At 32.7% G+C, this 23,597-nt stretch overlaps 1 protein-coding gene across 2 annotated transcripts in view; it reads right to left on the reverse strand.

Moving 5' to 3' along the window:
• LOC118196693 (SEC14-like protein 2) overlaps positions 1-23,597 on the reverse strand; it is a 105,136-nt gene that overhangs the window by 22,943 nt on the left and 58,596 nt on the right. For both annotated transcript variants that reach the window (XM_085810612.1, XM_085810613.1), the window contains 4 exons: positions 13,194-13,237; positions 10,715-10,777; positions 8,561-8,654; positions 4,755-4,849 (listed from right to left, as the gene is read on the reverse strand). In XM_085810612.1, coding sequence (XP_085666738.1) covers positions 4,755-4,849; positions 8,561-8,654; positions 10,715-10,777; positions 13,194-13,237 — 296 coding nt within the window. The remainder of the gene's footprint in view (positions 1-4,754; positions 4,850-8,560; positions 8,655-10,714; positions 10,778-13,193; positions 13,238-23,597) is intronic.

The raw sequence follows: 23,597 nt of genomic DNA on the forward strand, positions 1-23,597 counted from the left end.
ATATATTACTTTAAGTAATCCTGTATTCACTTTATATTATTTAATATGTTTACCGATACTTGATGCAAATTTCTTGAGTACACCTAGGCATGAGGATGTTTCATCACAAGCATACATGTATGGTGGATTATAAGCAATATAATATAAAGTATTTTGAAACGATTGCAAGAGTAAATATTTCTTGTATGACTGGTTGGCGATAGAACCCTATTAAGACTTATAAAATTATCATAATAAGACAGGCTTCCGATGTGCAACAATTTTCGTTACGTGATACGTTTTCATAAAATAATGTAAAATTTAAATGTTTATTATGAAACATGAAAAAAATAGCATTATGAGGTATTTATGGAAAATCCCTTCGACCAATTTTGCCTATTAAAGAAAAGACGCTGTGATACGGTCGCATAAAAGAAGAAGAATCTAAAGATTAATAATGGACAAGGATGGGTCTCGAAAGCATAAGATGAATATTATTATTATTTAACTTTCATACGTTTCAATAGTTGTTAAGTTGAATTAATTCTTTTAAAAATAATATTAAAATGTTGGCATTGTTTCAAACGCAGGCTCGAGAGCCACGTATGGCTCTCGCACGTAAAATGTAGAGAATTTGAATTTGTTTAAATAGGTTACATAGGTTTTTCTCTTGTTGATTTATGTAGCCATTTTTTGAGGCCCTCAATAAAATTTTCATACGGTCTTCCATCATTAGAGTTTTCATTGGAATTCAACACCACACCGTTGAAGCATTAACGCTACACCACAGCAGTAAATATTAAAAATTGGCGGCAGCATTTAGGGATTTTTCCTGAGAGTACATTTAGGAACGGTCTTTTCGCCTGTGAACTTCAATTAACATCGTGCGTTGCTTTGCGTACAGCTCGTCGTGTGAGTGTACCGGATCGTCGAATGGAAGTTCTAGAAAAGGCAGTATTGTAAAGGAGCTTTATGTGAGCAGTCAAGGCTTTCTTCTCTGCACAAGAACGATCTAATTTTGCGTGCAAGGACAGTTCGCGTGGTGAATCCTCTTCAGACATCTGACAGTGTATCAGAAGCGAATGCCGGAGTGTGATCTAGTGTCGCAAAATAGTGAAATTTCCCAGAAGAGTTGGAGTATCCAAGTTAGTGCCAGGAGAGTCATCGAAGGCGTCTTCAAATTGGTGAATACCATTTTTGTGATTTTGGAGAAGTTATGCCAGTTATTCGAGACTAGGTTTATTTTGGATATAGCTCTGTTTTGGGGGATCAAAAGTTTTCTGGTGATTATTGAAAGTTAGTCTTGTGATTACTTTTGCTAAGTGGAATTTAATTATTTGTTCTATTGTTTTAGTAACTGTTTAAATTGTACGAAGTATTGTAAAGGTATGCTTTAGAAAAAATTAGTTTCTATATCAGCCCAGAGTTAGAGTTTATATAGTTAAATAGAGCAGGAAAAGGTTGCCACTTCACTAGCATTTTTGATATATGTTTCGTATGTAGGCATAGGTATTATCATTTAGTGTTGTAAGGCAATTAGTGTTCAGACCTATTAGGGTACTATTCAGTTTTGGAGAGATAGACCTGTTGTTTTTGTGTTATTGTATTTTGGGGTAGGTTATTTTTCTTTAATTTTAATAATGGTTGAGTTTATGAGGAAATTTACTAAAACTCTGCTATTGGAGTTAGCGGAGGAGTTTGATAGAAATGTGTCTCAAGCAAATAGAGTAAGACAAATTAGGCAGGCTATTCTAAATGCAGAGGGCTTTGGAGAAGAAGCGGCGGAAGAATACGCGGCAAGAATTTGTGCTGCAGCTGAGCAGATAAAAGCAGAAGAAATAACCGAACAAGAGAGAGTAGAGCGTGAACGTGAACAAGAGAGAGCAGAACGGGAACGTGAACAAGAGAGAACAGAACGGGAAAGTGAACAAGAGGGAGCAGAGCGGGAACGTGAGCAAGAGCAGAGCGGGAACGGGAGCGAGTTTTTGAATTGGAAAAGTTAAAACTGATGAATGTGGTTCAGACTAATAGCCTAGCTTTCCCGGTTTCGACAGTTGAACAATCTAGAGGGAAAAAGGTTAATTTGAAAGATCTAGTACCGCGTTTTGAACCGAGTAATATAGATATTTCATTATTCTTTATGCTATTTGAGAAACAAGCTCAAAAAGAGAACGTTAATGAGATTAATTGGGTCTCGCAATTAATTCCTTTATTACCTCACAATGTAGCCCAGTTAATAGTGAAAGAACCGGCAGATAAATCGGATGATTATCAGGATGTTAAGAAATTACTCATGCAGAGATTCAAGCTTAGTTACTGGGCACTAAAAACAAAATTTGAAGAACATTCTAGAAAAAACGGAATGTTATTATGAGTGTATTTAGTGTATGAATTCAGAGTGTATTTAGAGAATTGGTTGGATTCAGTGGAAGTTCAAGATTTTGAAAGTCTTAAGGAACTTATACTCACAGAGCGTGCACAGAGATATGCCGCATTTGTGACGCATTTTGGATCTTTCATCCCGAAGAAGATGATGTTTGGGCCTTTAAATGCGCCTTTCTATTTTTGTAAATTGATCGTTTAATTTTTAGGAGGGCTGGACAATTTTTATTCTACCGTATATTGACGACATCGCAGTCTTTTTGCCGACTTGGAACAAGCATATGAAGGATTTGGATGTGGTTTTAGGTCGCCTTCAGGAGGCTAAATTGACTGTTAAGCCCTCGAAATACAAATTCGCCCAAGACCATGTGAAATTTCTGGGTCATGAAGTAGGGTCTGGGAAAAGGTCGCCTAGTGAGGCCAAGCTTGAGCTTGGTACTGTGGACTACTATGCAAGGTACATAAAAGACTTGGCACGTATTGCAATACCTCTGATACACGCTTTGAAGGGGAAAAACAAAAAAGGAAAAGTGATTTGGACAAAAAAGGGCGACGAAGCTTTCAATAAAATGAAGACCAAACTAGTAAAAAGTCCGGTTTTATTTGCACCAGATTATTCTAAAGAATTTATTGTGCGGACAGATGCCAGCTTATATGATGCAGGTATTGTGTTGTCTCAAATTCAGGATGGGGAGGAACACCCTATACTATATCTTAGCAAAAAATTTACTAAAGCGGAGCGAAATTATCGCACTATTGAAAGAGAACTAGCGGCTATTATTTATGGACTGAGGAAACCAAATCACTACTTAGACGGACGAAATTCAAGATCCAGACGGATCATAACCCGTTGACTTTTTTAAACAAAATCATGGGATCAAATTCTCGTTTGACTCGCTGGGAATTGTGTCTCCAGCAGTAAAACTTATATTGTTCATATTATTATTGTTCATAGGCCAGGCATATTATTATTGTTCATAGGCCAGGCATATTATTATTGTTCATAGGCCAGGCAAATTACACGGTAATGCAGATGGCTTGAGTCGTGCCCTAGTCTAGTGACTGAATATCACTAGTGGATACAATGTAAGGTAAAAATTAGTGAAAATAATTTTTGTAGTGTTTTGGAATTATATTTGTGCAGATTTAAAATTGTTTGCATTGTGTGTTTCATTTTCAAAAATTGGTAGAATTAAATGTTTTATCTCGTTGGGAAAAGTTCCTTTGTGAGGGGAGAAGTTGTGATAAGGTCGCATAAAGGAAGAAGAAACTTGAAAATTAATATGGACAAAGATTTCTCGAGAGCATAAGATGAATATTATCATTCTTTAACTTTTATACGTTTTCAATAGTTGTTAAGTTGAATTAATTGTTTTAAAAAAACAATATTAAAATGTTGGCATTGTTTCAAACGCAGGCTCGAGAGCCACGTATTGCTCTCGCACGTAAAATGTAGAGAATTTGAATTTGTTTAAATAGATATAGGTTTTTCTCTAGTTGATTTACGTAGCCATTTTTTGTGCGTTCAATATAATTTTCATGCGGTGTTCCATCATTAGAGTTTTCATTAGAATTCAACACCACACCGTTGAAGCATTAACACTACACCACAACGCCAAACTATGCGATTTTTCGCCAAAAGTGGAAGTTTTCTTCAAGCATGCTGTGTTTGGTGTAATCTTAGGCCGTAATTTTCGCGAAAATGAAGATATCGGTGATTACACGAACTAAAAATTTCGCGAAATTTGTCACATGAAAAATTTCTGATTTTTTATTGTTATTCGAGGCGAAAAAAAAGTATTTCGCGAGATTTACATTTGCTCGCGAAAATTAAAACCCAGAGAAAGTAATTGCTTTTACAATATATCTCCTTAACAAAAAATAAGGAAAAATTTTAATGAAAAATTAAATATAAATAAATAATAATATAATAAATTTGAAATAAAAATAAAAACAGAACGTTTTTTTCCCTTGTATTTAGCAAATGTTTTTTTTTTTTTTTTTTTTTTTTTTTTTGTTTGTTTGTTTTTTGTTTTGTTTGTTTGTTTTGTTTGGCGCGATTTGCGCGGTCTCTTGTGGTAGACGGGATTTTCCGTAAGTACCCATTGAGATTAAAAAAAAAAAAAATTCACGGTAATTCTTACCACATATTTTTCAGGTTGTCCCTTTCTAGAAATCTTCTTGATTAGATTACGAAGCAATTAACTAACTGGAACATTCTTTGTAAATGACTCATATAAAAAGATGAATTTTGTATTTATTAAGTGTGTCACATGACAAAAACCGAACGAAAACCTACATTGATTCATTTCCCTGCATAGCAGCTATGGGTCCATCTACGATTGCGCATAAGTAACATTTTATAAATGATATATGCAGCAGACAGAAATTACCTTTTCACTTTGAGCCCTTAATGTTACAATATCTTGTTCAACTAGTAGTGCATTGTATCGAATTATGTCAGACAGTTTTGCTGATGCTAGTATTCCTGAAAATACATTAGCATACATGTAATGTCCAAAATGGAAATACAAATAACTTTGTATCAATATTGAAATAAACATGTAATCAAGCAATTTAAAAAGTGTGCTCAGTTTTAAGAAAATGCACTTCACCATATATAGGAAATTTTAGCTAAAAGTAGATAGAAGCCTATAAGTTAATGTAAACATTTGTTTCGTAGTTCTGTAACTATTATCCGTCATCAAAAGTACCTGTTATTACAGGTAGTGTCTTATTCAGTATACCATTAATATAGCACAAAGAAGAGATCTTTGTGTGGTGCTATTTATCGCTGAAATCTTTTAGATAATTTGAAAGTTATTTGCTTATGAGCTTTTAACAATTTCACAACAGCGATAACAATAGATTATCAAGAAATTTCGCGAGAAAATAAATTTGTTTAACCGGATATGTGTGAGATTGCCCCCTTGTAAACACATCTCAAGTAGAAGAAAGTTTTTCTTAAAACTGAAAGGTTTTGCGAAGGCTTTCTCAAAAAAATACTTCGATTATTTTATCATTTTGCAATTTATGGACAGTTTTAGAAGGAAGTTTAGACAATCCAAAGTAACGATAAATTTGAGAGCTTTGTAGATAGTTCGATAAAGCAAAATGGAATAAACTTCAATGAATGTAGGGAGTAGCTGCGCAAGATCATACTATGTTTAATATCGGCAAAGCAAGAACCAAACTTAAGATTACATAAATAGCCAAAACAGAAGATATTGATCTAATCTATTGGAATATGAAACGAGGGTCGTGCTGTGCATAATTTAACTTCCAAAATCATTGATTTCATTTTCTTTATTAATGATATAATTTCGAAGTGTAACATAAACGACATATTCAAAGTATTTGTGCAATTGACATATGAGACGCTGAACCCATGATTTTAACAAGGCAGGACATACGGCACATACGGCAGAGATATTTTTACATCAAAAGCACTGGATATTCAACGATATCAACAAAGAAAGAAAAATTGGTGGCTGTCCTGTTCACTTCATCATGCATGTGTCTGTTATATATTTATTTACGGAGAAATTTTAAAGTTTTTCAAAATAATCTAAACGTGCTTTATGAATCCAAATACAGAATTACAAACATTATCAACAATATTACTAAGGAAGAGTTACTCTCTCCTCCAAAATGTGCTCAAGAGAATGAGCTATACTGTCTCTTAATTAGCAGCACAGATATATTTAGCACCTTTCGTGAATAAAAGACGTTATTGCTGCATTCATAGTACCTGTGAAGATTGAAATAAAGTGATAGCAACATCATTACTTGTTATCAACATTGAATCTTCAGTTTTTACAGTACGTTCACCTTATTTCTTGGCATCTCTTTAAAGACGCTTCCACAAAAGATACTTTGTCTTTATTTTCACAACCGTTGGTCGAGACATATGTCCAATTGCAAAAATATTTTAAACAACGCAAAATTTCATATTATCATATTTTCATGTTTTTAAGTGTTCAAAGATTAATATTATGCAAAATCTAACTTTTTACATGTATCTCTGGTCTTTATAGTTTAGCAACATTTTGCACTCGTTATAAAAAACAAAACTAAAACATTTGACTCCCATACTCTAGAGTTTGACCAAGGTATCTGATATTAAGATCGGGAATCATTCTCAACAGCTGCACACAAATTGAAGAACCAAATGTTTTCATTTCTAGTAGAATAAAAATAAAATATCGTTACAAAAAGGCTACTGTTATTAGGATATTATGTAACGAGCATTTTTAGGCAGATTCATTTTAAAAAATATTGATGCATATAATTTTTTTACTTCCTTGTACCAATTAAAGGAAGTACTGTACTCGCGCACAATTTTGGGCATCATGTTTCAAAGAAAATATCCATTTTGAGCCCTCTTGAATTCACTCAAACAATGATTTTGAGCGACATCTGTACGTACGAACAGAATAAATGACTCTTTTCTCCAAAATGGATTTAAAATGAATTCAGAGAGATTTTTTCGTGACGTCTGTACGTACGTGTGTAGGTATCTAGCATAACTCAAAAATGAGAGCTTCAGAAAGTTGAAATGTTTTACGTGGGACTGCTATAATATTTAGTTGTGCATCTCCGTTTTTAGCGTCACTTAGCAGCACCAAAAGTATATAAATATATAGATATATATACCTTGTCTGTTACCCTGCTCGGTGAGCTCAGTTTTTTTAATACTTATATATTGGTAAATTGTGCATTTTCCCCTTTAAAAGTGATTGAATTATGTGATTCTTATGTTCTGGTAAAGGTCTTTATGCCTTTAGTTAATTCTGAAGGAACAGTTTCAGAATTATCAACAATTTAAAATTCGTTTAAATGCTGGTAATCTAACGAAGCTGCCATCTGTTTACATGTGAAACTATTAGTAGAAAGGAAAATTAAATCAGTTTGTTCTGCGCCAAATTCAGTGTAATTTTTTCGGGTGGAACCAAAAGTGAACTTTCAGTTTTGTGCAGGGAAAAATCTGTTTTCCTGCCCGTTGACCGAATTTCTTGTTTTTATGTAGAAACTCTAATTTTAATTGTAAAAATTATTTTTTAACTGTTTTTGAGTGTATTGGGTGTTTTATGTTTATTTGTATTTTACAATTTTAAGGAACATATTTTTTGAGGTTTTGTGTATTTTTGCCTTGCGGCGATGTCAGAGCTGAATTGATTGAATGAAAGATATATATCTAATGGAATTCGAGGAAATAAGTTTAAATGAAATGCAAGTGAAAACGTGTATAATTTAATAGGTATTACCAAGTTCATATGGTGTCCACATCAGATATTTTAAATGGAGATTTTATTCACTAGAATTTTACAGAATTTGTGTTCCAGTAGACTTTAGCAGTGGCATGTATCCAACTCATAATATTGTTTGCTTTAATCATACTTGAAAAATAGTTGCATTTTAATGAATTTTTACGATTAGCAAATAATGATTCTAAAGTAGTAAAGCTCAATAAGAATTCTAATAATGTATTTTTAGAATTTGAAAATTTATTCGGGTGAAAACACTTTGGAATGACACATGTAGCAGAATCTTAAATAAAGATACTAGTATACATCACGAAAGGCTACCACTAAATGGTATTTAAGAGGAAAAATTAACTTCAAATTATTATAATTTATTTATTAGAATTTATTGTTTATTAGAATATATTTATTTATTAGATCCCTAAATGGAAATTTAAAATGATGTGAAGTGTGATAAAACTTTAAATTAAATATCTTGAACAATACCTGTCGTAGAGGAGTCAAACTTTTGTCCATTTTTTAATAACGAGTACAAAATGTTCCTGTACTATACATGTATAAAATATTATATTTGGTATTTTATTCAAGGTTAGTTTTTCATTTTATTTAAAAATCCGTAAAAATGAAGCTTTGCCTCACTTAAAATATATTCGTAAATGGAAGTATATATCTGCAACCAACGGTTGTAAAAATTAGTGCTTATAGTGATATGATATCCTATGTGCAACAACGAACTTTTAATAACTATGTGCAACAACGTATACCAGTTAAAACTAAAAGCCTAATAGCACTTCTGTGATGCTAAGCATAGTGCAATTATTATGCAGGTAACCAATAAATGCTAATATATAATTAATCTGCTAACTATAGTTATAATGATAATAATAATAATAATTTAAAATTTAGGAATAAAGTTTAATTGTACTCATTATTACCTTTGACATCCAGTGTTCCAATCGGCGAATAAATCACTGGGCTTCCCTCCTTATCATAACCAATTCGGCTGTAAAAGCCAGATACTTCAAAGACCTGGCAGAAAAATTTATTTGTATAATCAGTAAACCGCTTGTAAAATACTAACATTTTTAATATTTTTATTTTAAAAATAAAATCATATACATGTATTATGACTTGAAGAGTTTCAGATTCTCAACCGAAGAATAAACTGGATTCAAACAGTTACTGGATCCGAAAACGTAAATTGTAGCCTTAAATTCCAACTATACAGAATGTTGGAATGAATTTTATATTTTATCACATTTTAAAGAACGAAGTTCGAGGAGCAATTATATTCCTTTCGAGAGATATCTACTCGACATTTTGTAATAAGATCACAGTCACGTGGACTGAAGTTACTTGCGTAATTAGATACATGAATGCTAAAAATGTACTCTTTTACTTCAGATCAACTTAAAGATGTTTTTGATAGCATCTTAAAACAATGTCTGTTTGTTATCCTAAATAATATAATTTCTTTAATTCCTTAAAATTCTTTTGTCTCATCAAGTTGAAAACAAATGAGATTAAAGACTTTTTCTAAAATTAAAATACATAAAAGCCATTTTAATAACTATAGGGATCTGTGAAATTGACTGAATGTTTAATTGTTGAAACCGCTGAATCTGAAAAAGATCTGAAAATCTGTTCTATTGCAATTTAATATTAACTTCTGATTGAGTAAAGTACACAAATTTTCCGACCTGAATAACGTAAGAAAAGCCAAATCAAACGACATTATACGGAAATATTAAGTAAGCTTCATTATAAATAGTTCATAAAAATAGAAAACATGTTTTTACATATTGCACTAAAAAGTTGTCATTATGTAAGGAAATTCACAATAATCATTAGAAGAACATGCACTGTCTTGCGATACACAAACTCAATTTGTTGCTCGTAAGCGATGCCTTTGGATTTTGCAGTATAACAACCTGAAATCGTATTAGATAACTCCAGTACCATTTTCCATTTTTTTAAATTCTTATTTTACGAGAAACAACATCTAGGCGGGAATTTAGAAACTGATGTTCTATACTTATTAAACAGCATAAACATATGAATTTTATCTTAAACTCTGCTCAGGCAGTTAAGATCTTCATTGTTACCACAAAACTTTCTGTAGAGCAATCCAAATTTTGTTTTCAATATCAATTATAACAAGTTCAAAGTTCTTATCGAACATTAATGCTGAATGCCTGGTTTGATGAAAATATTGTACTTCCAATAGGAAGAGGAATTTTTCAAAATTACTTGTAAAAAATCGTAGTAAATGACGTCCTTTGTCAAGGCCCTCACCAATTATTTTATGAGGCACAGTTTTATATGAAATTAGGATGGATAACTAGTATCCCGCTTACAAAGTCCTTACTATAAAACGTTTCTGCTACCAAAGGAAGAGATTTTCTTAAAAACCAGCTCAGATGAATTCTTGCCTGACTTATCTGTAATAAGTAAAACAAAGAATTGTCATCGCCTGTACCGTGCACAGCATTTAATCTCTCGTCAAATCATTAAATCGTAATCACAGTGTTTGAAACTCTTGAGCACGGATTTCAAATTTTCATAAATTTTCTCGAGAGATACAGGATGTGTAAATGCATACTCGCTACGCAAAATTATTATTATTACTAAATCTTATTTAGATAAATTAAAAGTTAAAAACTCCTGATCAGTAACAAACTGAAATCAGTAACAAATTCTTAATTAAGTATTCAGATTTGCTCATTAAAATTGCTTCCTGAAAAATGATAGTACTCTTTTAATGCATATCAAATTTAGAAATCACCAAAATGATATTAAAAACAGCTAGAATTTTCAGTATGTTTTTTCGATGTAGGATTCTGTTATCGTTTATAGAACAAATAACTTCTATATTATCTGAAAAATATTAAAAAACAATGAGAATAATATTACCTAAATACTTATTAAGCATTTCCTTTTGACTTTTAATGTAGCTCTGCGAGCTTCTTCTTCTTGTGAATATCCTTCATTAAATTTTTGTCATCATTCTCAGCTTTCAACTCGTTTTATCTATGGATAGTATGTTTGTTTGTATATAACATAGGAAAGGAATAAACGGAGGTAATTACCTTTGGCGGCACGTAGTCTGTTAGTATATTATCTACTTGATATGTTTTCCTCCAGGTTATATTCTGAAAGGAACAATAAAAAATATTCATAAATCAATTTATTATTAAAAACCTTAAGTAGGAGAACTGACACGAGTAATTACAACATACTTGAAAATTTAACCCCTGTATCTTTCCGCATGAAAGCTTAGTAAATGTCCAAGAGTTGTTGCTTTTCACTAGTCTGAAGGTATATTTTTAATAAAAGATTAAAACACTATCAATCTTACAACTGAGAAACAGTTGCGCTGTACTCCTTGCGCTCTTCTTTTAACTGTACAAAATATTTACTACTTCGCTGGCGAACACAAAATTAATTAAATATTCTATTATAAAACGATCAACATACATAGTGAGAACTTTCTTTCCCCAAGCATATTTCTAATTAACATCCACTGAGTTTCGCTTTAAAAGCGATGCAAATTTTAGAACTTATGATTACATTGAAAAATGAAATCTATTAAATGAAAAATGTATTTATCACAAAAATAATTTAAGCAAAACAAATTAAAAATCTTAGAGATATTCTAGAATGCAGTAAAAATGTGTTTATCACAAAAATAATTTAAGCAAAAAAAATTTAAAATCTTAGAGATATTCTAGAATTTGATGGTATGGGAAAGATAGCAAATAATTCTTCTTTGGAAACATGTGAGGTGCATTTAAGATTTCTAATTTTTAAGGTATTCTAAATATTAGGGCATACAAATTGACTTAAAGTTTCACTCTAAGAACAACGTTTTACATTCGTCACCTCGAGATTCAAGTGCAAAATTTCTCTTCAGATGAAGATTAGAGCGCTAACACACAAACGAATTGCTTTCACGTCACAGCAGGCATAAAAACTGAAAGTCAGTAAATAAACATAAACTGTATTTAATCTCCTCTAACGTGCGCATTGTTTGATAAATATCTCGACTTAGCCTATTTTCAATTTATCTTTTAAATGTAGTTTAATTTTATTTTAAATTGAACAAATGACTTCAGATTGATAAAGGCAAAAATAAGTGTTCAGACTGATAAAGGCGAAAATAATGTTCAGACGTATCAAATCAAATCTAGAAAGTAATATTAAATTATTTGGTCATCCGAAAAGTTCTGCAGATTTTATAAATATAAATGAAGCAGTAAAAAAGCATAAGCAAATTTCATTGAAGCACATAAGCGCTATTTTGTTCTACGACTTACTCTCATCTCTCTGAAAGCTGAAAAAATTCCCCGTCTTAAAAACGTAAGGTTTTCATTTACAAAGAAATTATCGAGGTGCTGTTTGATATTCTCCAAAGAAGTAAACTCCAGTCCGTTCTCAGAATTTTGAAGTGACCTGAAGAGATAAAAAATCCAAGGGGCAAGATCAAATAAACATAGAAAAGTGATACAAAACTTTCCAGCTTGACGTTATCTTGATCTTCATCGAAATATGAGATCGAGCTTTGCCATGCTGAATGATAGCACCTCGAAACCTGGTCAGTTTTGAGCGCTTTGCTTCAATTTCTGCTTTTAAAACAGTCATTTGGGAATAGTACTTTTCCAAATTTTTTGTCAACAGTTCTCAGTTTACAATTCCTTTAAGGGCCCATCATCCAAAAAGCAGTACTTTTTTGGGATGCTACCCATTCTCGATGGTACTAAAGCAGATTCTTCTGGCTTACCCCATGATCCTTTTCTTGTAACATTATTGTATAGCGTCTACTGCTTGTCTCCGGTAATAAACCGTATAAAAAATGAGTTTTTTTATTTTTTTCAACAAAGAAGCACTTGCCAAAATTCGAGCAAGCATATTCTGCTCTGTAAAATATTGGGTACCCATATATAATAGTAGTTCGCATACAAAATCTTCAAATGATCATATATTGCATTTTTGGAATATTTAAACTATCTGATCATTCTGAACTGTATAATGTGGATTTTCAGCAATAGTTTCTTTTAATTGGTCCTTATTTATAATGGATATTAATCCAGAACGGTATCTTCTTCGAAGCTGAAATATTCTATGCTTAAGCATCTCAAATGCTTCCAAATTGTCATCAGAAATAGCATTTTCTGAATATTAGCACACATGTAAATGCCAGTACTAGAACAAATATAAACTTTGTCAATATTAACACAAATTTTACAAGATGTCCTACTGGGAATTTTCCTTTTTTTAAAACAAAAGAACTTTTTCAATTTTTTTTCGTGATAAAGATGATGAACTTCTGATTTTTCATTCCTAGCACTATATTGGGAAAACAATTACTCAACAGTTCATGCAGGAATTAAGCAACATGAACAGGAAAGACTACATTTAAATATCTTCAATAAATATCACTCCTTATCAGCACTACCAAAATAATTAGAAGAAAATGACCTTTGATTTGAAAAACCGCAGAACTTTCTGGATAGCACAATTTAAAAAAAAAATAATGCGATGTAATCAATTACATAAGAAAATTCTTACCTTTCTTAGCATATATTCAGCATCTTTTAAGTTGAAATCTCTAGCTGAAACGAAAGAATAGCATTTCATATATGAAACGCCAGTCACTGTTAAAGTCAGAAATTAATTGTATTCGCATAATAGAAGTAATTCTAAAATTAAATTAATATTTAATTTTTATAAATTTAACTGAAATTCTTACTTCAGAATAATTACATGAGGGCAGAAAAATAGTGCTACACATTTGTTTACATACCTAACATTTAAATTTAGATTCGAAATTTTTATTATATTATTTTTCGACTTATTAGGTTATTTAAAATTCTGTTAGAGAAAGTACATTTGAATTAAGGGTGATTTTAATAAAGCGGGAATTAAAGTACTAAATGTAAATAGCGTGTGGTGACTGCCGCATCCTAAGGATTAATCACTATTTTCTAATTCAGTGCATGAAGCGACAGTGCATGAGTGAGTTCTCAGTAGCCCTTTCGAAACTTAAATCTCACAGCAATCTCTTACATGTGGCTACTATCAAACTTAATAACTACTTATTTTACCTATTAAATAGCTCCTAATACATTACATCTTCGGTTCTGCCGAAACCATTACTGGACTGAAACGCCTGGATGAAAGGCTCTGTCACAGGCGTCGTTAAATTGATCTGATCACCACTGAACGTGTGTCATTGGAAGGTCATTGTTATTACACCTGCTGATCTGTACAACTTTTTACCTTGCCTATTCAATAGCTCTTAATATATTTCACCTTCTGTTGAACTCAAAACATTACTGATCTGAAAACCCTGGAAGAAAAGATGTCACATATGCCGTTAAACTGAACCCATCGCCATTAATCTTGTTAAAGGGCTATTGGTGTTATTACTCCTGCTGAAGTGAACCTCAGTTAGGTCAGATCTTCGAATTTTGTCTTGGCCTAGAGGCAAGAGGTAGCACATGTCGTTGTTCTAGAGTATAAAACATTAAACAGTATATAAGGAGTACGAGTTTACCCGGGTCTGCCCCAGTTTTATAATGAAGAACTCCCAGATGATGGATCCGACGTTCTCCCACTACTCTTTCACTTCCAGCAGTCCCACAAAAGGACTTCCAGTTCGGTAGCTGATTAAGTGTACCTATGCAACAAAGACACTACACAATTACATACTTGCAAATATTCGTGTGATCTCCGGGATTCGAACTGAGGCCTATGGCTATGGCAACAGGCTACGCTACTATCTTGCGAACAGGTCAGCGTTATTAAAGTAACAGTATTAACTGTATACATGGGCTGTAAACAGTAACGACTGTAACTTTTCACTGTATAGAAGCTGTTAAAAATTATCTGCTATAAGCAAAGAAGGTAATTTTAAACAGCTCCTGTAGCATTCTTTATGATGCTGCATTTACGAAGCACTTTTTTGATTAATTTATTTTATTTTGGCATTTGCCTAAAGGAAGGAGTGATTCATGAAAGGCTAGCTAAACGGCATTGGCTCTCCTTGTTACGCATAGGCAGAACCATGATAACGAATCATAAGTTCTGCCTATGCTGTCATCCCGTTCACTGGGAATGAAATCCAAGTCAAACAACTAATTTTTAGTGGCCATGTCTACTCAACTTCTGGTGAGCCCTTTGAAACGTGTCTCGAGCTCTTTTCAGAACAGGGACATTGTTATCTTTAATACATCGTAACAGAAAAATAAACATTGTCATTCTGAATGGACTGACTACGGACCTTAATTGAATGAGATGTAGAGCATTTTACACACAAATGTTTGCCCTTTGTTTTTCCCTACTTTAATCTTATTTGAAATTTCAAAATCGTACATGCAGCTTTACCTGTTTGAAAAGAGCATATATAGCTGCTGCAACTATAGTGGCCTCATATAAAAAAAATGCTTGATACAGATGTGTGGCAATATGTTTTCATTTTCAATAGAAACTTTTCTAAGAACAAATGTTCCCAACTCTTCAAAGCAGAGCTATTTTTAACTTTTGATTTGCATTTATACCTCTAATACTGACCCTTTATTTGGAACCTTAATGTCATAATAGCGTATTATACAAAAGGTGAAATTAATTCCTTTTGCTCTTTTACAAATAGATGCGAATTCTTGTTCCCACGTTTCACAATGACTAGAATGTTTTGTGGAACGAGATTTTTGTGACTAGAACGTAGAACGATAACAAAATGTATTTACAGAAATCTGAACTTTTAACATTTAAACTACAAGATCAGCCTATCAGATGCCTAAAATTAGTAATACTGCTTATATAATATCAAAGACAATTAAGTATCGGCAACAACATATCTTTCTAAAGCACAATGTTATGCAAGGTATAATGCTAATAATGTTAATGTACACACCTTTCTCAAACATACATTAGCATTATATCTTGCATAATATCATGCTAAAATTAAGTTTTGAAAAACTGGATTATTTTTAAATCATAAAAGGATAAGCTGGTTCCAGCTTATTTACAAAGAGGGGCATCAGGGTTGCTCCTTCAAAACCGGATGGCCTGGTTGCGAAGCCAGAAGTCTGACAGTCCTACTCGAGCAAAGATTCTTTGTACTCGAGTAACTGGTTTTCCCACTAATGCACAACTCTGGTTTTCGTATACCCTTTTGCTGGAGTGGAGAATACCCTTTTGGTGGAGTGGAGTTAGATAGTGGAGTTTATTAAGGAACATCTAGATATAGATGCTAATATGAACATATAATTACTTTCGGACTCGGGTTCCATTATATTGTATACATGTTTTTAACAAAATTATTGTCTATATTGTGTTTTTTATTGTATATACTGTGTTTTTATCTTGAAAATTTTAAAATGATTATTTTAAGTCTGAATTTTAATCATTGTGCTTTAGCCGCCTCCCAGCTCCTTGTAATTGATAGAGTACTGTGATTTACACCAAAAATAGTTTGCCTACAGGAGCCCTATCTCATAAACAACGAGATGGCTTATTGTTATACTGGTTGGCGCGTAGCAATGAAGCCAGGTGGACGCTCTGCAGTTATAATTCTCGATCCAAAAATTGAATGTCCTTTCGACCATCAATTGGATTCAATTACTTGTGTGACGGTTTATGGAACACAGAAATTCTGTTTGATTTCGTGCTATTTTTCACCGGCCGAAGACCTATCCGTGCACTTGCTTACTCTGGAAAACTTATGCATGTCCAAAGAAAATTTGATTATTGGGTGACTTTAATGGCAGGCATACAAGTTGGGGTGCCCCCCATGCGGACCCCAGAGGGGCTCTCATCTTTGATTTTATTGTAGCAAATAATTATAATCTTTTAAATACTGCTGATTCGTCACCCACTTTCCAATCTACAGTGGGTATAGGCTGGACTGATTTAGTCATGATTTCTCCAGGCATCGACTGTCGTTCGAAAGACTGTATTTCCGAAGAAGAAACATTAAATGATCATAAATTTTTAATTTTGAATCTGGATCGAGAGCGTGTTGAATCCTTACGGCGGGGCACTACAAGAGATTTTAACCGTATCAGTAATTTCTGTCGCTCTTATAGGAGCAAGATGACAAAATACTATAAAGCCTTATCGGATGTAAAATCCGCTGAAGAACTTGATAAATTTGTTAAGCGTTTATGGGAGACTTAAAAGATCGTCCAAAATGTCCAAGAAATTAAAAGTGAAGTCTCAGCAAACTTCAGTCATTGCATGGTGGACCGAAGAACTTACTAGAGCGCGAATCTCAAATAATCGCAATCACTGAACAAGAGAGAATTGATAGAAAGACTAGTTATAAAAGAGAACTAGCAATTTACAAACGAACCCTACGCAAAGCAAAACATGATTATGTTAACAAAAGTTTCTTGAAAACTGATGTTTACTATGGTAGTTTCTTGAGGAGCACTTCGGGTAAGGTTAAGAAAAAAGGTATGATAGTGAACGCTACGAGCAATGATGGTATGAGTAAGAAAGAGATAAACACGAGACTTATTAAAGAGATCTTCAAATTAGGGGCTCCCGAGGAAATTAATTCTGTTCTTGAAAGATTGGATGAAAATGGTCCTTATGATCCTCAGATTACCAATGAGGAATTATTATGGGCAATACATGGGCTTCGAGTCAGGAGCGCTCCCGGTCCTGACGGCATCCGTGCTGGATTTTTAAAGATCTTTTATCGATTATACACGGATTTTATGCTTTTACTATATAATAAATGTCTTTCTTATGGTGTTTTTTCCACTGTGTGGAAAAGGGAACGAGTTCTTTTAATTCCCAAACATAATGGTAAAAAGAGGCCCATTCTACTTTTGGACTTTATTGGAAAGGTATCGGACAAAATATTGGTAAATAGGATTTTATATTATGTTTTAAATGGCAATTATATGAGCAGTAGGCAGCATGGCTTCTTGCTGGGCCGCAGCACTGATACAGCTCTGCATGAGGTTACGAATTTCATAGCCAAAAATAGATCGAGCAAACATGTCCTCGTTTTGTCATTTGACATCTCTTCAGCATTCTACTCAATTAGGTGGATTTCTTTATTAAAGAACTTGGCCGACTTGCATATACCGAAAAACATCATTAATTGTTATATTTCTTATTTCCGAGACAGATACTTGATTGATAATGGCATTGGACACGACGACATCGATGATGCTATAGTCGGTATCTACAGGGGATGTCCACAGGGCTCCTGTAGTGCACCCCTGTTCTGGAATCTGATAATTAATAAGCTGCTAAAGATAGAATTTCCAAGTGGCTTTAAAATCGTCGCCTATGCAGACGATATTATTGTTCTAATGAAAGAGGATTCCTTAGAAAAATTGGAAAAGATGTTTCAGAATATTGTACCACACCTTGAAAAATGGTAGACCGAGGAGGGTCTTGATTTCTGTCTGGTAAAAACGAATGCAATGTTCTTCCCCAGCGGGGGAAGAAAATGTAGAAACCCACAGATAAGATTCAACGGAACAAGGATTAGGTTTGTTACAGCAATGAAATACCTTGGTGTTACAATCGACCATAAATTGACATTTGATGAACATTTCAAGGAGGTTAACAGGAGAACAAATGAAATTGTTTTATATTATAAACGTTCCTTTTCAGCCCACACCCTGAGCTTGAAGAGTAGAACAATTTTTGAAATATACAAAAATGTAGCAATTCCTATAATTATGTATGGTATAAGCAGCTGGGGATCCAGGGCAGGCGAACTCTGCCGCATACGTATGAAGCTTGACACAATACAGAGGAGTTGGTGCTTGGCTATCACTAGATGTTTCAGGACGGTCTTCACTGAAGTTTCATGTGTTTTGGCTGTCACTCCGCCGCTCTCATTACTATATAAATTATACTATGATAAATTTTTGTTGAGAGCTGGAATATTGGATTTTAAATTATGTAAAGATAACCTCATAACAAGACATGCATATGAAAAATTCAATAGGTTATTAGTCCATCCTGCACGAAACAATGTATGTATTTTTGATAGGAATATTCCTGAAATCGGCATGTATGACATATACACGGATAGATCAGGACTAGAAGAGGGGATAGGTGTTGCTTTCGTGACTTATTTTTATCGTTCGGAGATTTATTACGAACAGTATAGACTAAATTCTTTTAACTCTGTTTTCCAGGCGGAAAGCTGTGCCTTGGAGAAGGCACTTCAGTACATTCTTGTAAAAATCCCAAGTTCTTCTATTGTAAATGTATATAGTGACTGTTTATATCTGTTACAATTATTATGTTGTCCTTTATCTTCCAATCTTACTGTTTTTAATATTAAGCATCTTTATTGTGAAATCTCTAATAGAATGGTTTTAAAATTGCATTGGGTCAAGGCGCATGTCGGATATGCAGGAAATGAGAAGGATGGACGTGCTAGCAAAAGAAGCAGCTCTTTTTAATAATTCCAAACACATAGAAGTCCCTGGTTCAAAGAAAAAGGCTAATAGTGTGATCTTGGAAAGTTGTCTTAATGACTGGCGAATAATGTGGGCAGGTTCAGAAAAGAACAAGGACCATCTACAGTTTATACAAATTAAGAAATATATGCCTCTTCATAATAATATCGATGTTAACCAATTTCTTACGGGTCACGGCAGATTTCCTGCCTACCTGGCCAGATTTCATATTCAAGATTCGGACCAGTTCCCAATTTGCAAGACGACCGCTGATGCCAGTCACTATTTTTATAAATGTAAAATTTTGAAAAATCTAAGAAAAGTTCATGGAATAAAAGATGGTGTTTATATAGATATATCGAAAAACGTTAAATATGTGGAGGCCGTCCTTGGTTATATTAATGTAAATAGAGCTGAATGCGGTGTTTTTATATAAGTTACTCTATTTTAATTTTTGTATGTTCTAGTTTATTGTACAATGTATGGCAATTTTGAAATTGTGATTTTAAGGATATATCTTATATTTGATATTTTATTGTAAGTCAAGTTTTAATAATGTGATTTTATGAAGATATTTTGTACTTGTATTTTATTGATTTTATTGGATTTTTATCTTATGTAAAGTCTAAAATTTTATTGTATTTTATTGAATTTGATGGTCTGAGTGTACTCAGACAGTGTTCTTAACTTTATGTGATTTTATTGGATTTTTATCTAATGTAAAGTTTAAAATTTTAAAGTATTTTATTGAATTTGATGGTCTGAATGTACTCAGATGGTGTTCTTAACTTTATGTGAATCTTATCATTTTGATGTTTTTGAATTTTGTGTCAGTTTATAATATTGTAAACCGGAGAGAATTTTATATTTTGTTTGTAGCTGTTTATTTATTTATACACTGGATAGGTAGACAATTGATACATTTAAATTTTGAAAATAGTTAACTGATTTAGTACATGGAGCTATATAACAAAAGTCAACTCTGTGCTTTGAAATACCAATACATATCAAAGTTTCGATTTTTAATGAATGCATTGTACTGACTTCAAGATTGTTTATTCAGAATATATTTATTATCTTATTTTATAAATATAAAGAACCACTGAGAACTGGTATCTCAGTGGTTAAATCGGTTGATCCTTTCGTTGGTCAGTTAACTATAAAGGTAGTACTGGTCCTCAGTTTATAAACTATCATTGTTTTGGGAATTCCTCAGCGCTTTACCTTGTGCCTTTCCAGATGTTTTTGTGCGTTTGTATTTGTGGTAAAGGTGTTTTGGTGTTTGGCTGTTTGTTTGCGTGTTGTGCGTATGTGTAACATTTTCTTTTCCTTCTTTTAATTTGTTTAACTAACTACATTTATCTGATTTAGTTTTCTTGAGTTTCTCTCCCTTTCCTTTTGCTGTATGAAATCAGCTTTGTAGCCAATGAATTGTAATTTTTTATATTTTTATTTTAGTTTCTTTTTTTCTTAACGTTTTTTGTTGCCCGGGATCATGCTTTGGTTTCTCGGGCTTTAAACCTCGATTTTGGCTCGAAGAGCACGGCCGGGTTGCTGGTTGCCGTCGTTTGTGGTTTGACGGAGGAAGATATGAGGGCCATAAGACATAAATGTCAGGAGGGTTTTCTTCCTCCTATTTCTTACCCTTTTGGTGGCAGAAATACCAGACCACCCAAATTAAGATTCTATGGTACTTTGTTGAAAAGAGTAGATCACATGAAATATCTAGGAGTAACTATAGACGACAAATTGAACTTTGAACTTCATTTTGGGGAAATACAGAGGAAATATGATACAATTTTGTTGTTTTATAAAAGGAATTTTCCAAAACATGTGTCGATTACTAAAATAAATACTCTTAAAATGATTTATAATGCTGTTATTATACCTATAGTGATGTATGGAATAGGTTACTGGGGCCTCAGGGCGACGGAGCTTCAAAGAATAAGGAGTAAGTTGTTAACAATCCAGCGGCCCAGGCTTTTGGCACTGACTAGATGTTTCAAAACGACTCCATCTGAGATTCTTTGCATCTTAGGCGGCGTGCCGCCTCTTTCTATATTTTATAAGTACTATTATGATACATTTTTATTATATACCAATAAGATTGATTTTATTCATTATGAAGATTATTTTGCTTGTTGTATTGCCTTTTATAACCTGAGCCCTTATTGTATACATCCTGCAAAAAGAATTATTATTGATTATGAACTTTATTTTATTGAATATGGTGAAAGTGATATTTTTACAGACGGCTCTGGAATTGAAGGTAAGATAGGATACTCTTTTGTAGTATATTATTATATTATTATGGCACTGAAATTTATAGTCATAAAATTAAATTGGAAAATTTCAATTCAGTGTTCCAGGCAGAATTGACAGCTATCTTTTATGTTATGAAATGGATAAGAGATAATTTATTCAAACGTTATATAATATCAATTTATAGTGATTGTCAGTCTGGTCTCCAGGACTTAAAAAGTTATGAATGTAAAAATTCATTGATTATAGATATTAAATGTTTTTATGAGGAAATCACTAAAATTCATGTTGTAAAATTTAAATGGGTTAAGTCCCATGTTGGGATTTTGGGTAACAAAAGGGTGGACATGTTGGCCAAGAAGGCAGTTTTGGGTGAGTCCGGGGAGTGTTCCATTGTCCAACCATCTAGAAGAATTCTTACGAATAAAATAAAACAATTTTATATTAATAAATGAAAACAGGATTGGAATGACTCTGATAGAAAAAGGGATTACAGTTATAATTTGGCTCCTATATATAATAAATGTATTTCATGCTGTTTAGATCTTAATCAAATTATTACAGGACATGGACGCTTCCCGGAATACCTAAAGAGATTTGGATTACAAGAAAACGAGCTGTGTTACAATTGTGGAGTTATTGGAGTTAGACACTTTGTAAGTGTGAATGTGGTTGGACCTATGAAATAAGAAAACGGTTTGGTCATATTGGTACATTTACTGGAAAAAAATATTGAATTTGAATTTGACAGGGAATTAATGAATTTTATTAATAATAATCGAGTTAATGTCGGAATTTTGATTTGATATATTTTTGTGTTTTTTATTAAATGTGGTCTGTATATTGTGATTTGTCTTTTCCTTTTGTTTTGTTAGTTATTAATCCTTGTTTTTATTTATTTGATTTATTATTATTTCTTCTCACTTTCCTTTTGGGCCGTTAAAGTCCATTAGGTTATATCCTAATGGTCATATATTATTATTTTATTTATTTCTTTATTAAGTGCATTTAGTTACTCGGAGCCCCTTAACATTTTGTTGGTTTCCCGGAGTTGATTTAATATTTAAATTTACTCTGGTTTTTGAAGTTTTAAATTTATTGCTTGTTCTTTTTATTTTTCTGCCTTTAAATGGGAGCATGGCTGGGCTGCTGGATGCCCTCGTTTGTGGTTGTGACTTGGCGCTCCCCTAAAAAGTCATTAAATCAAATCGATTAGGTGGACGGGGGCTGCGCCTTCTTTTGTACCCTTTTGTATACTCATTAGCTTTCGTATAACTATAGCTCCTCGTTACGCGTAGATAACTTTGTGCTATAGATTTTTCAGTGTATTTTCTTCACTAAACTTGGACGATCTACGGACGCAGAGCGTTTAAATTCGTATTCTGTACTTAATGGTTTTAATTATGCACTCAGAAAATTAGGAGACAAGTCGACTAATATCTAAAATCCCCAAAGAAGGGTAGTTTTAAATAAATATTTTAATAAAAAGCGTATATTATATTGTAAATTGTAAAAAGAAAAGTTTCTTCTTTCGCATGCCCTTTCCATCTTGTAGTTTGTACCTGAACACTAATATCCGCATATCTGGAGTCAAAAGACCATCACACTTTTATCATTTAAATTGCCATTTTTAAAGATAAGAAATTCGCTTGATGCATAAATGTATGTTGTAGCCGTACAAGAGTATGTGGTCAAGTTCAAGTGTACTAAATGATAACACAAAATGATAAAAATAAAATTATCTGATTCATTGTTGATTAAACAGACAGCACAAAGTAAAAGAACATTTTAATCTGTTCTTGGATTTTTGACACGATTACAGTTAAGATTTCAATATGACTCAAGTTCACGATATGATTTTGTTCGGAATTATATCCCTAAATGGAAAAGGTACATTGTTGCTAATTTTTAATGCTAACAATTAAAATCTATTTCATCTAGAAGTAAATGTATATATTTAAAATTATGCAATTTTTACGAATCAAAAAGAATAAGTTTCCAGTGTGCCAAGTAGCTCATTAAATATAATTTGACTTAAAGTCTGAAGTGAGTATTAATGATTAAAATTTAACAAATAACCATACAAATGCTGTCCTAAAAAATGAAGAAAATTTTATCTCGTACGTAAGAATTTGAAACTAATGTAAAGAATCTTCTTATTTACTGTTTATTAATAACACTGTAAATATGAATTAATTAATTGGATTTTATCAAGTATAGATTTTAAAAATAAATCGTTCACTTTTATTAGCCCAAATGGACGTTAGCCCTG

This window comes from Stegodyphus dumicola, chromosome 2, assembly GCF_044657685.1.
Source record: "Stegodyphus dumicola isolate Sdum_Otavi_A_Nest chromosome 2, ASM4465768v1".
In the NCBI taxonomy this organism is placed as follows: domain Eukaryota; kingdom Metazoa; phylum Arthropoda; class Arachnida; order Araneae; family Eresidae; genus Stegodyphus; species Stegodyphus dumicola.